General features: G+C 32.7%; 1 protein-coding gene across 3 annotated transcripts; it reads right to left on the bottom strand.

Moving 5' to 3' along the window:
- Positions 1-6,715: 6,715 nt before the first annotated feature.
- On the bottom strand, positions 6,716-13,425 carry LOC148616912 (uncharacterized). 3 transcript variants are annotated; one of them, XM_088584081.1, is made up of 6 exons: positions 13,298-13,420; positions 11,547-12,113; positions 10,723-10,788; positions 10,151-10,237; positions 9,195-9,341; positions 6,716-8,636 (listed from the first exon to the last, which is right to left on the bottom strand). In XM_088584081.1, exons 2-6 carry the CDS (start codon positions 12,093-12,095, stop codon positions 8,427-8,429), a joined length of 1,059 nt encoding a protein of 352 aa, XP_088440207.1. In that variant the 5' UTR covers positions 12,096-12,113; positions 13,298-13,420; the 3' UTR covers positions 6,716-8,426. The 3 variants fall into 3 exon arrangements, with proteins under 3 accessions (XP_088440207.1, XP_088440208.1, XP_088440209.1); XM_088584082.1 differs by having other exon boundaries at positions 13,294-13,394; XM_088584083.1 differs by lacking the exon at positions 10,723-10,788 and having other exon boundaries at positions 13,298-13,425.
- Between the last annotated feature and the right edge of the window lie 142 nt (positions 13,426-13,567).

The raw sequence follows: 13,567 nt of genomic DNA, 5'->3' as shown, positions 1-13,567 counted from the left end.
TTGAATATTTTTGTATCGAAATTGTTACTCGATTTACAAATACATGCAACACCAAGCTCTATGAAAAAAGTAAGACAAAAGGTATTTTATCAATTTATATGGGATTGTGAATAACCACGGCAACTATTGATAAGCATGAACGGACTCACGACGAACAGACCTTATCCCAACATTTACAGTAGTAGACTAAGCATAAGGAGGTAATCTAAATTACAAGGTTTTTGAATGTTTGTATGACTCGAGATTTCCATCTTCAAAGTAAAAAGGTGTAAAATGACAATATCTCTATGCGCCATGAAAACTGATTTATTCAATGTGTCGTTTTCCTTCCTCTTTGGTCTACCCCGGACTTGACTTTTTATGAGTAACTCGGCGGATGTTTCTAGAAAAGCAGAATACGCTTACCCTACCGGTGCACCTGGTCCATGCTCCAAGCTTTTACTTTTTTTACTTTGTATGCATGTTTTCCATGCCTGGTCATCGTCCCTGGATTACATTCTTTTGATTACTGCTACAACTTCAGTTCCCTTGATTATTCTCTCTAAGTAGGAGCAAAGTTTTCAACACCCAGCAACCTTGTACTGTGAATTCTAGGAAAGTAAATTATTGGTTAAATGTTTAATATCTTCATTTGGTAAAAATTGTTTGAAATGACGCATTCTATTGTTTACCAAGATTCCCTTAGGAAAGTATTCAATTCAATATGCATTAATCTCTGTAATGATATAAACGACAAACAATAGTCTAGCCATGTCATATGAACTTAACAAATCACCTAAATGAATATGGATTTAACTTCAGTTCAAGTCACAGCTTACCAGTCAGACTGAATCCATTTCCACTACACTTCAACTTAAAACAACAATTCTCATACCTTATCAAATGGTCATTTTGATAAATCGAAATGTGAATATATATATTCGAATTCTTTAAGATTATTTTTAGTAACAAAAAACATAAAACATACGTTAATTGGACTTATTTTGATATGCATACTACACTCGAATTTCTGTTTGTCAACATGTAACTGTTGATCGTCTAGTCAATGTAATGCCCATGATGACCAATTGTGCACCACTTATTGTGGAACTCTTTCTGTATTGCTATGAACCACTATTATGACTAAAATAAGTAAAGAACATTCAAAACAACATTTGATAGACACATTTAATAACAAATTTAGATATTTGAACGATATTTGGGCTCACAAAAATACGACTTAAAATATATATCCTGCAGAACATTCCTCGAGTAAAGCAAATATTGATAATAAAGAAAGTATGTTTCTTTGTGTAAGTACTCACATAAGTAATGGTAAACTTAATGCATTAAAGAACGTTCAAATGGATGATTTTATTAATTCCTTTTTGTTATTTATTCGTTAATCAATATCGGCATATTCACGACATATTGGAAGAGAGAGGCTTGGCGCGCTGTAAAACCTAACTGTAACTCTATTTTGAAATGCTTGTACCAGGTCTGAACCACTACGGTACAAGTTACTCTGTTGGTTTTATATCTATATTGTCAGATTAAGTTAAGACTTGACTTGATTTTAGATAGGATCAATAAAATTCCCATATAATGTGATAAGTCCATTTATTTCATCATAATCTATCAACAATTGTATATAAAATTGAATCTTTACTACAATTAATTCCGATCCGTTTTTATTTGGCTGAATATGTTTTGAATAGTTTGATAACAACGAGTCATGCAGCTGCATCATGATGTCATAATCAATACTATTAGTGCATTGACAATGCAAAGTAAAAAATAATATTATCATAGTGTTCGATACTTTTTGGTTACCCTTATTTAATCATTTTAAACAACAACACGGGACCGTTTCCAAACTTTGTTAATTGTTTTGAAAATGAATGGTACGTAAAGATAATTTTGTGTGAAGACTATATTTTGGAAGTCGAAATTGAGATTTTCATATGAACAAATGGCTGAAAATTGTCCCTTTCTCTGTAGTTTGGGTAAAAAGCCAATTACAGATCTACAAGATAAAAAGAATGCAAAATTCATGTTAAATTTTAAAATACCATTTTTGGTTGCATATTTTGTAACAGAATAACCAACGGAAATAGGAGTGGTCAAATCGCCAATATTTCAGTTTACTTAAGAAATAACAGAAATAAAAGTTGTTTGTCCTTATCTTTTAAAATATCCAAAAGGACGCATAGACCCAGTTAGTTTAACATTATGTATAAATTGAAAGAAAAATGAATTATGGGAACATTTTATGTGTATACCATGTCTACTACTTTACTTACATGCATGCTTATTTTAAAAAGGCACTTCCACAAGGTTAATGGTCTATCACTATTATTGTGTACGGGAAAGTGTTTCGTTTATCATGCATGTTTATTAAATGATTTTGTATATGAAAATACTAGAAGAGGATCTAAAAACTGGGAGCATGGACCAAGTGCACCGGTGGGGTAAGCGTCCTCTGCTTTTCTAGAAATACCCGCCGAGTTGCTCATAGAAAGTCAAGTCCGGGACAGACTAGACAGGAAAGGAATCCTATGACATTTTGAACAAATCAGTTTTCATGGTGCAGATGGATACACCGAAACGACCCACGAGTTCATGATGACGACCATAAAACATATGTAGTGATGTAGCGACATAAAACTTGTTTTGTCAGAATTCTAGCGCGTTGTTTCGGCAAGCTCTGGTATAACGTATGAGTTGTGATAAGAACACTCAACACGCAGGTGCTGAACGGATGTTGCCACAGATGAATAGAAAGTTGACAATTCTGGCTCTAAGACTCGTCCGCATATCAGTTTTTTTGCAAGTTAGCAAGTAATACTATTTTGCATTTTCTTGATGAATAATTAATTGTCCTGAATATTGTTTAGATTTTATTCCATAACCTATTGTTCTTCGAAAATTTGTGATCGGTGCATTAGCTAATCATTTTTTTTTAAATTATTTTCTTTTTTAAATTGAATTATCGGAAAAATTCATGATGTATGAATAGCAGTTCGCCATAAATATAAGTAGAATTTGAACGCGAAATCGCGGCCAGTTGAGCAAAGTGTGGACAAATCCAAGCAAAAAGATCTACGATTATCTACCATACATCAATGGTATACAGTTTTTCTTCAAATTGCTTTAGTGGTTCCCAGATTTAATATGATCCAGGGGTATAGAAGGAACTAATGTATTATGCCGACGATGACGACATCAACAAACGCAAAGAAAAGACTTTAAAGAGAAAAAAAACTACAATGTACATTAAAATACACCTGCAATAAACAATCTGACTGCTCCAGACATGCGTTACGTCAATAACGTATGTTTGCAGAGATCGATTAATTCAAGATTAGTAGTCTCTACCTGTAACCATGGAACTATTAGCTGGTTATCCTGAGGTTTCGCCCAAGTTTTCACTCCATGGCCAATGGGCAGCAAGAGAGTTCCTGGTCTGGTTTGAGGGTGTTAACGTTGTTTTTGAAGATCCTCATACAACATCAAAACGCAGAAGAGGCATTAAAGCCCTGTTCGTTGATATCGGTTATTTTCAATGTATCGTGTGAGTTTTTTCAGACTCACATTTCACTCCGTAGCTACCCTTTGATATGTATAAACAAATATGTGGTCAACAACCAAACTGACACTTGTAATTTTTTAATGGTTGAATTGGCGAGAAACATCGAAAGGGGACTTTCTAGCATTTTGTCCTATTTTTCTGCGAAATTTCCTGTTAGTTATCAAAGAATTACACCAAATAATGCTTTCAAGTAGATTATCAAAGTGGTCTTTTGCTAACTTGAAAATTTTGTTTTATCTAGCTCAGAATCGAAGTTTTGTGATTAATAACTGTACAAAGTTTTGTTTATCAAATGGAAAACGCAGGGAGACGAACGAACAGACAGACTCAACTGAATTTTTATGCATAATATAAAGTTTAAGTTCCATTCATACTTTATCCAAACTGTGCATTTTGCTCGAACAGAAATTGTTATTATACAATGTAATAAAAGAAATATAAGCTTTTCAGACTTTGAAATACATTTTTAGTCAATCTAAATGTGTGATAATGTCATTTCCAGTTTGTTTGTGATTGATGATCCAGGCTTTTTTGTGTTTGGTTGGGTGGGGGGAGGAGAGCTGGGTTGAACACCCTTTAAATTTCAGAAAGTTCTGCTCCACCCAGTTTACACATAAAAAGGAGGGTCTAGACTTTGGGCGCAGATGTTTACACATAGAAGGGGGAAGGTTTATGTCGACACGTTTTATGCATTTCCATGTCTGGACGGTTTTGCACCTCAGAAAAATTGTGAATGTCGTTTAATTCAACAAAATAATGAACGTTCAATACTTGTGTAACACATGACCCGGACAGTACATCAACTGAGAATGTGCGAAAGCGTATTATAACACACGGACCAATGACGGTTTCCGAATATGAATTTATTCCCAAAAGGTTCGTGTTTTCCGTAGAAAAAAGGTTGTTGCAAAGACAAGTTTAGGAAGTACACAACATTACATTTATACCTCATATCACAAATATATTCGACCATGTATGGTTTCAGAAGAATTGCGGCTCAAAGAAATCGGTCTGTTCCTTTAGTAGTATAAATAATTGACGATATTATCTAAACTATTTGCCGTATCGGAAAAGTTGGTCAATTTAGCAGTTGGTATCCCTTAGGTAGTCCTCTAAACCAGCCATACCAAATACACTATCACTTCAATTGTCAATTCAATCGCTAAAACAGACATACATATATTGTCGAGCCGTTTAGAATTTGATTTGGCATTACTGCTGTCTAGCAGATCATCACTTAGTTTGCAGCAATATTTTGATTTTGCCATATCCAGTTCTTGTTTACAAGCCAAATTCGTACTCATTTCATCTTTTACGTTTCTGTGTTCACTGGATATGTCCGACGCTTTATCCGAAGGTTTTCCCTTGTTAAAGTAAAATGAGGTTGAAACAATGATCATAACCGTCGTCCAAGAACTAGTCAGGAGTTTTATTATAATAAAAACCATTAAAAAGCCTAATTGTGTTGTAGATGGAAGAGAATCAGCCGCCATAGCCATTACAAAAACAAATGTTAAGAATAGAGTGACAGAAAATGAGGTTCTTTCTCCAGATTCAACTGGCAAAATGAAAGCAAAAATATTAACAAAACTAACCAGAAAAAGTGGCATGATTAGTGTTAAAAACAGAAACACTGGTTTTCTTCTCATTCTAATACATATTTCGAGAGTACTAAAATCTTCCTTATTGAACGTTTTCGAACTAACATTTTGTATAATCCATTCCGAACAAAGCTCCATCCAAACAACGGCATGAGTAAACGTGTTTTTTACACTGAACATAGCAGCTAGTTCTATACGATTTCTTTCCGGATATAACTCTAAATGACAGTTTTGTGTATCAGCTGGATAATACGTCATATCCGCTCCACATGAGAATGAGATGGCGCCACTGGTTTCACAACTTGATTGTTATAGGATACAAATGACGTTTCATAGTCTAAATCATTATCAAATGAAAATAAGGTACGTTTAAATGCACTGTTTTTTAATAACAACTTCGGTATCCAGACCGATTTTAATGGTAGTGTAACATTTGTAATTCCTTGAAATTCGTTCACGTCCCATTGAATAAAGTCGTCTTTCCAGCTCTGCATAAAAGTCCCATATAATGTGATAAGTCCATTTGTTTCATCATAATCTATCAACAATTGTATATAAAATTGAATCTTTACTACAATTAATTCCGATACGTTTTTCTTTGGCTGAATATGTTTTGAATAGTTTGATAACAACGAGTCATGAAGCTGTATCATGATGTCATAATCAATACTATTAGTGCATTGACAATGCAAAGTAAAAAATAATATTATCATTGCAACACCCATCCCAACAACCTTGATATCTGTTACATATGTGCATACAATGGTTTTATGATTTCATATATGCGGCGTTCAAAATTAACAACAAAAAGTTATGGAATCAGGTTTGGTGTCTATTGATTCCATTAGACACAACAATTAGTTTTAATGAAACTTTTGTTCGAAAGATCACTATGAAGTTTAGATTATCAAGATAAATGGATATTTCATACAGCACTCAATGCTTTAAAAGCACCACAAATAAACAAGGATCATTAAATGTTATCAACAAGAAATGTTTGTTCAACTAAAAGTCATAACATGCGTACTAAAAATCTGAATTGCATTTTAAAATTTGATCAGTTAGATAGAAAATAAAACAAAATTTTCTTAAAACCATTATTCAAATCAACCATTTGTGTAAATAATAATATGTGGAAGGCATCATCTTAAACGCCAGAAAATGATTTTATTACGGAAATCGAAATGTGTCCAATTGTCCAGTTATAATCTCGCCACTAACGAAAATTGATTTTAGACAGGGTCGGTCTTAAAAGCACACTGAATTCTGAATTTGACATTTTTGTCATTGTTTTAAATTTATGTAGGATATTAAATTTCGGCAACAAAATATCAAATCATCGAAATAGGATAAATCAGAAACATCAAATATCGTTTAATTTGGCAAAAAAATGTACACATCAGAAACACATCAAATATCGATTTATATGGCAAAAAATGTACACATCGGAAACTTATTAAGTGTATCTACATACATACTGTAGGAAACATTGCAATGCAATTACATACAAAATCAGGATACAAGGAAAACAATAGAGTACACGTTTTTTTTTTGTTTTTTTTTTTTTTATTTGATTTATTTTCAAATATACTTAACTTTTCAAGCGAAACATTTTAATGAGAAGAAAATTTGACATTAGGTCAATCATTGTAGGAACTTTGTATCACTTTAAAGGTGTTTTCTTCTCGGGTCTTTTTGTTGGGTTCAACAAGTACCTCTTAATCCTTGTACCAAATTATTGTTTCTTTCATGGAATTCAAAACGTCATGGCATCATCAACTAGCAGAATTTATTTAATAAAAGGGTTAATAGACATTGTCTTTACAGGTGCACATTCCCTATTGTATTCCAATTTTCCTGTTTTAGCTATACAGGTACACATTACCATTTGTAGTCCAATTTTTCAGTTCCATCTATATAGGTGTATAGACCATTTGAAGTCCAATTTTCCGGTTTTATTCTGTTTTCTTCGTTTTCTAGCGTTTCCTGTTTTTATTCCAGTTTTGTTTGTTTTTTTCCTATCGTTTCCTGCTTTTATTCCAGTTTTGTTTGGTTTTTTTCTATCGTCTCCTGTTTTTACTTTATTTTCTTACATTTCCTGTTTTATTCCTGTTTTGTTTTGGAATATGTTTATTTTACATGTACCAATGTCATCACTGTGTAGCATTCGATTACTTATGGAATAGTCATATATATAATTATAAAGTAAAAAAACTAACTGGAATAAAGTTTTAATCATCAGTTCAGTTAGTTTAGGCAAGGATACAGCATTATTATAGGAATAAATGACATTTTGTTTTTATCATATTTCATCACGTTTAATATCAACTGAGTCTGCTAGGGTGAGCCGTTATATTAATCTTGATGATTTTACTATCTAAAACTAAATGCTATTTTAGTATTTGTTCCTTTTGTTGAAAATTTGCGATTTATAAAAGAAAATGTTGCTCGTTATCTGAAATATGTTTTAAATATTATCCAAAAGTATTAAATAAATGAGAATTATTTTATCAGATGACAATGGATAATCATGATTAATGTTACGGTCCAGTTAAAATCTAGCACTTGAGTCAGTTGATGAGGCGATTCGATAGGTTGGCATATCACAAGATGTATCTGTTGACAGTGTTATTACATATTAATTCACTCCCGTGTAGTATTAATGTAAGAAATACAACAGACGATAAACATTGCCAGTTATATGTTTACTATCCATATGCTATGATTTAATTTTTAGAGTACTTTATATGTACTTGTATACAAGACAAGATTAGCATTAGCTGCATAATTCATAAGAGCATCACGGATCTTTCTTATTTTTTTTCTTCAGTGCGAGAGTAAATGATTTAATGTACATGGAAGAATGGATTAATTCTTACTCATGGCATTAAAAAGCCACAATGTTGTTTTGTGTATATCATTTCAGGATAAATGTTAAAGAGATTCGTGATATTGCGGATGCTAATTTTCGCGAAATCTGTCTGGTGAACATACGCGTGTATTGATTCGCGCTTTTAGAAAACAATTAGCGTCATATCATATTAAAATCAATTTCACTGGTGCAATTTTTTGTGAATTTATGTCTACCGCGAAAAGAGCGAAAATCAAGACGACGTCATTGTTTTATGTTTACAGTACATTGAACACAATTGAATAACGATTTGATGCTCCCTACTGGAATTTCAAATTAAATTTTTTAAAGTTATGGCTGTATATATGCTTATGTATACATGAGTAGAAAGGAATGGTCGATTCTATTCTTTATACGGTGGGGGGTTCATAGTAGCATTATTTGTACCAGCTTGAGGCATGTTTACGTTAGATGGGTTTTGTGGTTGCTGTTGTATAACTGAATACTGCTGCTGTCTGTCAGCCATGACAACTGTCTGCAAATGAGGTCCTGAACTCTGTGACTGAGGAATCATTATAAGGTGAGGGTTATTTCCACCAACATAAACAAAACCCTGTAATATGTATGTAGACTCTTAATTGAAAAAAAAACAAAATTGAAATGCATTTTTTGCCATCCATTAAAAATCAATTTTGCTCATAACTGTTAAATGTCCCCGTGCAGGTCCGGGTGTTAAAAGAATAGGCCTGCAGCAGCGCTAAGCTTGTCGTATAAGGCGACTAAATAGTGCTCAGAAACCTAGCCGGACGTAAAACCCCAACAAACAAACATAACTGTTAAATGTGTTTCATTTGTTGATTTAAGAACAATGGTCTAAATTCATGTTTGTTATAAAAAGAATAGGTATAAAGATTGGTAACTATAAACTTCTCTTCTGTATTTTGGTCTTTTAGTTTAAAAGGAAATGTACTATTCATCCTATTGATGGCAATCAAATTTTGCAAATTTTGTTAAAAAGAACTGTTGAATTATTCGCATTTTACTTTTGATACATAAAAACTAAGAGATTTGTCAATCTGAATCGAAGTAGAACTTGATTGTATGAACGAATTTCACAAATCGAAAACTAATAAATGTATTTTCATATAGTTCATGTCACTTTAAATCATACCTGATGAGCAGGAACAGCTGTATCCCACTTAGTGCAACAACAACAATACGATGCCGAAACTATGGCCAGTATTACTTCCAAGAACGCCAACACTGCAGTAGAAGCTGACACTACCGTTGTTTTTCTTGCGTTGTGGGTAAAATCTCTCTGCAAAATTGTGACAAAAGAATAACCATTTAACTTTATTTTATGTGAAAGTTTCGTCGATGTGAGTAAGGGATAAAAAGGATTCTTCAAATATGAAATAAAAACCTTTAATTTTGTTTCCTCAACTTAGATAGCATTCAGTGGCCCTTTTCACAACAAATCGTAAGAGTAAAATTAGTCGTAAGTTATGACGTCACAATACTTTTATTTACTATGATGTCATAACTTACGACTAATTTTACACTTACGATTTTTTGTGAAAAGGACCGCTGACCACCATTAGCTCAAATCAGAAGGTGAAGTTATCATATCATTGTCAGTTGCCAATCATTCCGACGTCAGTATTGAAGTGAGTACGCGTGTGAATGTTTTAGATGTGACGGAAAAACAATGGAGAAGCTATGATAAAGAACAGTATTTAGTAACTGGAAAAGTCATAGTTCTTTCTCCTTCTTTTGCTTGAATGCTTTGTTAGTCCATTGAAGTAGAGGAATATAAATCCCACAACAAACAAACTTGTAAGCCGCCCTATGTAGAAAAGGATAAAACGTGAACTTAATTCAAAGACAATGGCATATGTACTACGTAAACTACGGATTTTGTTTGATTGCTTGAACACAATATTTAGAAATTCAAGAAATCGCAATGTATAACTAAGTGAAACACGTGAAGCTTCAAACAAAACATTGACTGTTCAGTACAATCTTACATTGTACTATTTTTGTTAAGCAATCATTCGGATTGGATAATTACTTTCTTTTGCGTGAAATATGTACAGTCCAGTAACTGGACTATTATTGAAGTCTTACCATAACTGATCCGACCACACCAAGACTAAACACAATCGGTACGAAAACAGAGGCTCCAACAATGCTGCATACCATAAATGCTATTTTCTGAAATGACAAAATTTCTGTAGCAAGACACAGGTTATCACGCTTTACAATAATATATGTCATTTTCCATTCATTCTTTAGTCCGTATTTTAAAGTTTATTGCTAGAACTTTTAGCGCAGGTGTGTCTTGTATTCCAGCTGGTTGACATATCACCAATAACTCATAAAAAAATCCATGATTTATATATATGAACCTGTTCCTCATAAACAAATCTCAAAGACATGTTAGAGGAAATTTTTATTGTAGTCAGATATCTTCAAAAGTTGTTTTGATTTTCCCGCTGACAAATAAGTATTTTTTGTATTATGTGTACTTTGTAACTTGTAAAATATGTTTTCTTTTTTCTGTGATAATTCTAGATCTATTAAATACCAAAACAAGCAATGGACTTTGGCAACGATATTAAAAAATGGAAAATTGTAAGTTAAAACTTACATTTAAAACAAGAAGAGAAAACAGTAAACGAGGTAAATGGATAACTCACCAGGACTCTCCAACTACTTTGTCGTTTTCGCGACATACACATAGGAAGAAATCCAGTCAATATAAACTGAAATGTTACAACTTTCGTTAACTTCATATGTGTGTTGATTTGGTTTCATCATGTTCTTTATTATTGTATTTATTTATTCATTTTTTATGGTTTTGATGTGCGTGTATTTTCCTTGTCTAGTCTTTATCCTTGAATAAATAGTAGGTGGTCGATATACATAGTTTAAGGCAGTAAAATTGTAGTTTCCGATAAAAATGTATTTTAAATAACAACCGTTTATGTCCTATTAATGAATTGATTATTGTAGTGTAATGTTTATATACTGGTATAAATAATCCAATCATTAAAGTTTGTGACGGCATTCCCAATTATTGATCGTGTAATATCGCAACTGCAAATTACCAATCAGATATCCGTTACAATTACATTAAACAATCAACTTATAAATTAAGGTGCTTATGGCAAAAAGAGTGTGTGTATTCTACTACACCTCTGAAAAAAATTAGTATACTATTAGGCTGGTAGGGATCTTAAAAAATACATTAAATGTGATTGATTAATTCTTATATTAGTTACCCTATGTCTCATCCGTACTCGGAAAATACTTGTAGAATAGTTAAAAATATATGAAGTTCTACTTAACATGCGTACTAGTGCTTGACCTATATAATCCCTCGGGTGGAATGATATAGAAGTCTCGGTTTAATATGATATATGATACATTTATTTTGCATGCTATTTTCAGTACATTTTAAAAATCAAATGCAGAATATTGTGCATGTGCATGCATTAACAATTGTACATTGTAAACTTACCCATCCAGACAAAATCAGACATGTAATATCAAATGCAAACAAGATGTCATAATTGTTACTGTAAGCGCAAAGGTGATACTGATGTTCGTAAGAGGAATAGTACATGTCCCAATAAAAACAATTCTTTGTTTTATTCATATTAATTCCATCAAGAATGGTGCCAATAAGACTCATGATAGCCAATAAAACACCTAGTCCTATCTGCACGCCTCCAAAGATTTTAAATGTTCTGACGGGGAACACTTGTTCATGTGTTGTTCTCTCTGTTTCTTGTGGGTTACTTCCTTGTAAATTATTTACCAGTATCGGGGTTGTATTTATATTTTGGTTTGGCTCCTGTGTCATTACTGGGGTTGTATTCATGTTTACAGGCGTTCCCTGAGTGAAAACTGGAGCTAGCGTTACTGGCTGTTGAATTCCACCCTGCAATGCTACACTAACAGGAAGTGGTTGAGTTAACTGCTGATGTGCTCCTTGTGTTGTAACTGTATTAGCCTCTGTGTTTGGTCCTGAAGGAGGTAATGTCTCGTAGTTGATAGTTGTTGCCATTTTAAATGTATCTTTTTTCTAAAATTCAAGCAGCATGCATGTATGAATGTCCAGACGTTTATAAGTTTTACAAGGAAACATGTCTAAAGTGAGCCCCTTGTGAACTGAAAAATGGTTTCGTTAAAACAAGTATTCAGACCGCCACCTCTAAATATATTTTACATATCAGTTGAAATAAATTAAACATTGTCTGGTTTAGAAGGATTATAAAGGATGCGGTTTAGACAGATTTTACGGTATATCAAACCAATGCAATCGTATTATGAAACCTCTCCCTAAGTTTAACGTGGTGTAATTATAGTATAGTACTTAAAATCAGTCTACGTTAAGCTGTTTTCCTTGTCACAAGAACCATGTTTATTCCATGATCTATGCCCCATGTGCCGTTTTCCGTACGTGCATAACTACATGTATGATACAATCTTGCGTTTGCGGTATTCTATTTGATTCTGGTCGATAAATAATTCCAGGTAAAAATATACATTAATCCAATCGCTATTTGAACGGACTGGTAAACGGACGAATAAACAGACATCAGTGGTGCGCTATTATAACGTATGGGATAGAAATATAACGGAGTAGGCAAAAATATAAACTTTACAGAACAATATTTGTATAATTGGACCTTATATAACGATGCAATAAAAATTATTTCCCTTTTCTAAATATTTTTAAGGTCTTTTTATGCAAATGTGATCTTATATAAAGTTGTAATTTGCTTCTCCCTTTAATAATAATATGACGGTTTAAGCGATCCAATTTTATGATAAGCTCTTTTTATCGTAGAAAAAGAAGAAGTAAAGGCTCAGTTAAAATTTATGCGGTATGAACAATATGTATTAAAATGACTTTTATTTCAACTTTATAATAGAGTTTATTCAGCTCATTTTTTTACACTACTACATCAAGTGTGTGAGCAACCGCCCATAGATTGTGGATTGACACAAAGGAATAAAATTTGATGTTTATTTTAAAGCTGCGTAATATAATAAATATCTGACAAACACCTAAACCTTAACACCATTTACCAGAATGGAATTTAAAATGAAGTCGAATAACAATCAGAGCGATGGAACCGTGACAGTTAGTTGTGTGAACTGTATTGTGTAGTTACACTTTCATAAACATCTTCATATACAAGGTAAATTACAGAAATAGATTGACCACTTTTTGTTTTTAAAATGAAACATAAACATACTTACGAATTCCGTATTATTACAACCTATATCCAATGTGATGAAATCGATCAATACCCAAGGTAACTACAGAAATCCAGGTACAATATACCTGTATAAAGTCGATTAAATTGTTTGTGCATCATTGACGATTGTGTATATTGAGAGTTTTATTATATACGTACGTTACTGTTTATCATTTATCGCATTCAATTTACGTCCTGTTTTTACGAGTTTTATTATTATGATTAAAAGGAATTGTAATAGTTGATACCGATTAAACAGTTACAGAATTAC

Source organism: Perna viridis, chromosome 5 (genome assembly GCF_037379345.1).
Source record: "Perna viridis isolate PV_CMFRI_1.1 ecotype Kerala chromosome 5, ASM3737934v1, whole genome shotgun sequence".
Taxonomy (NCBI): domain Eukaryota; kingdom Metazoa; phylum Mollusca; class Bivalvia; order Mytilida; family Mytilidae; genus Perna; species Perna viridis.
Note: the sequence above shows the minus strand (reverse complement) of the source record. Positions and strands in the feature narration are given on the sequence as shown.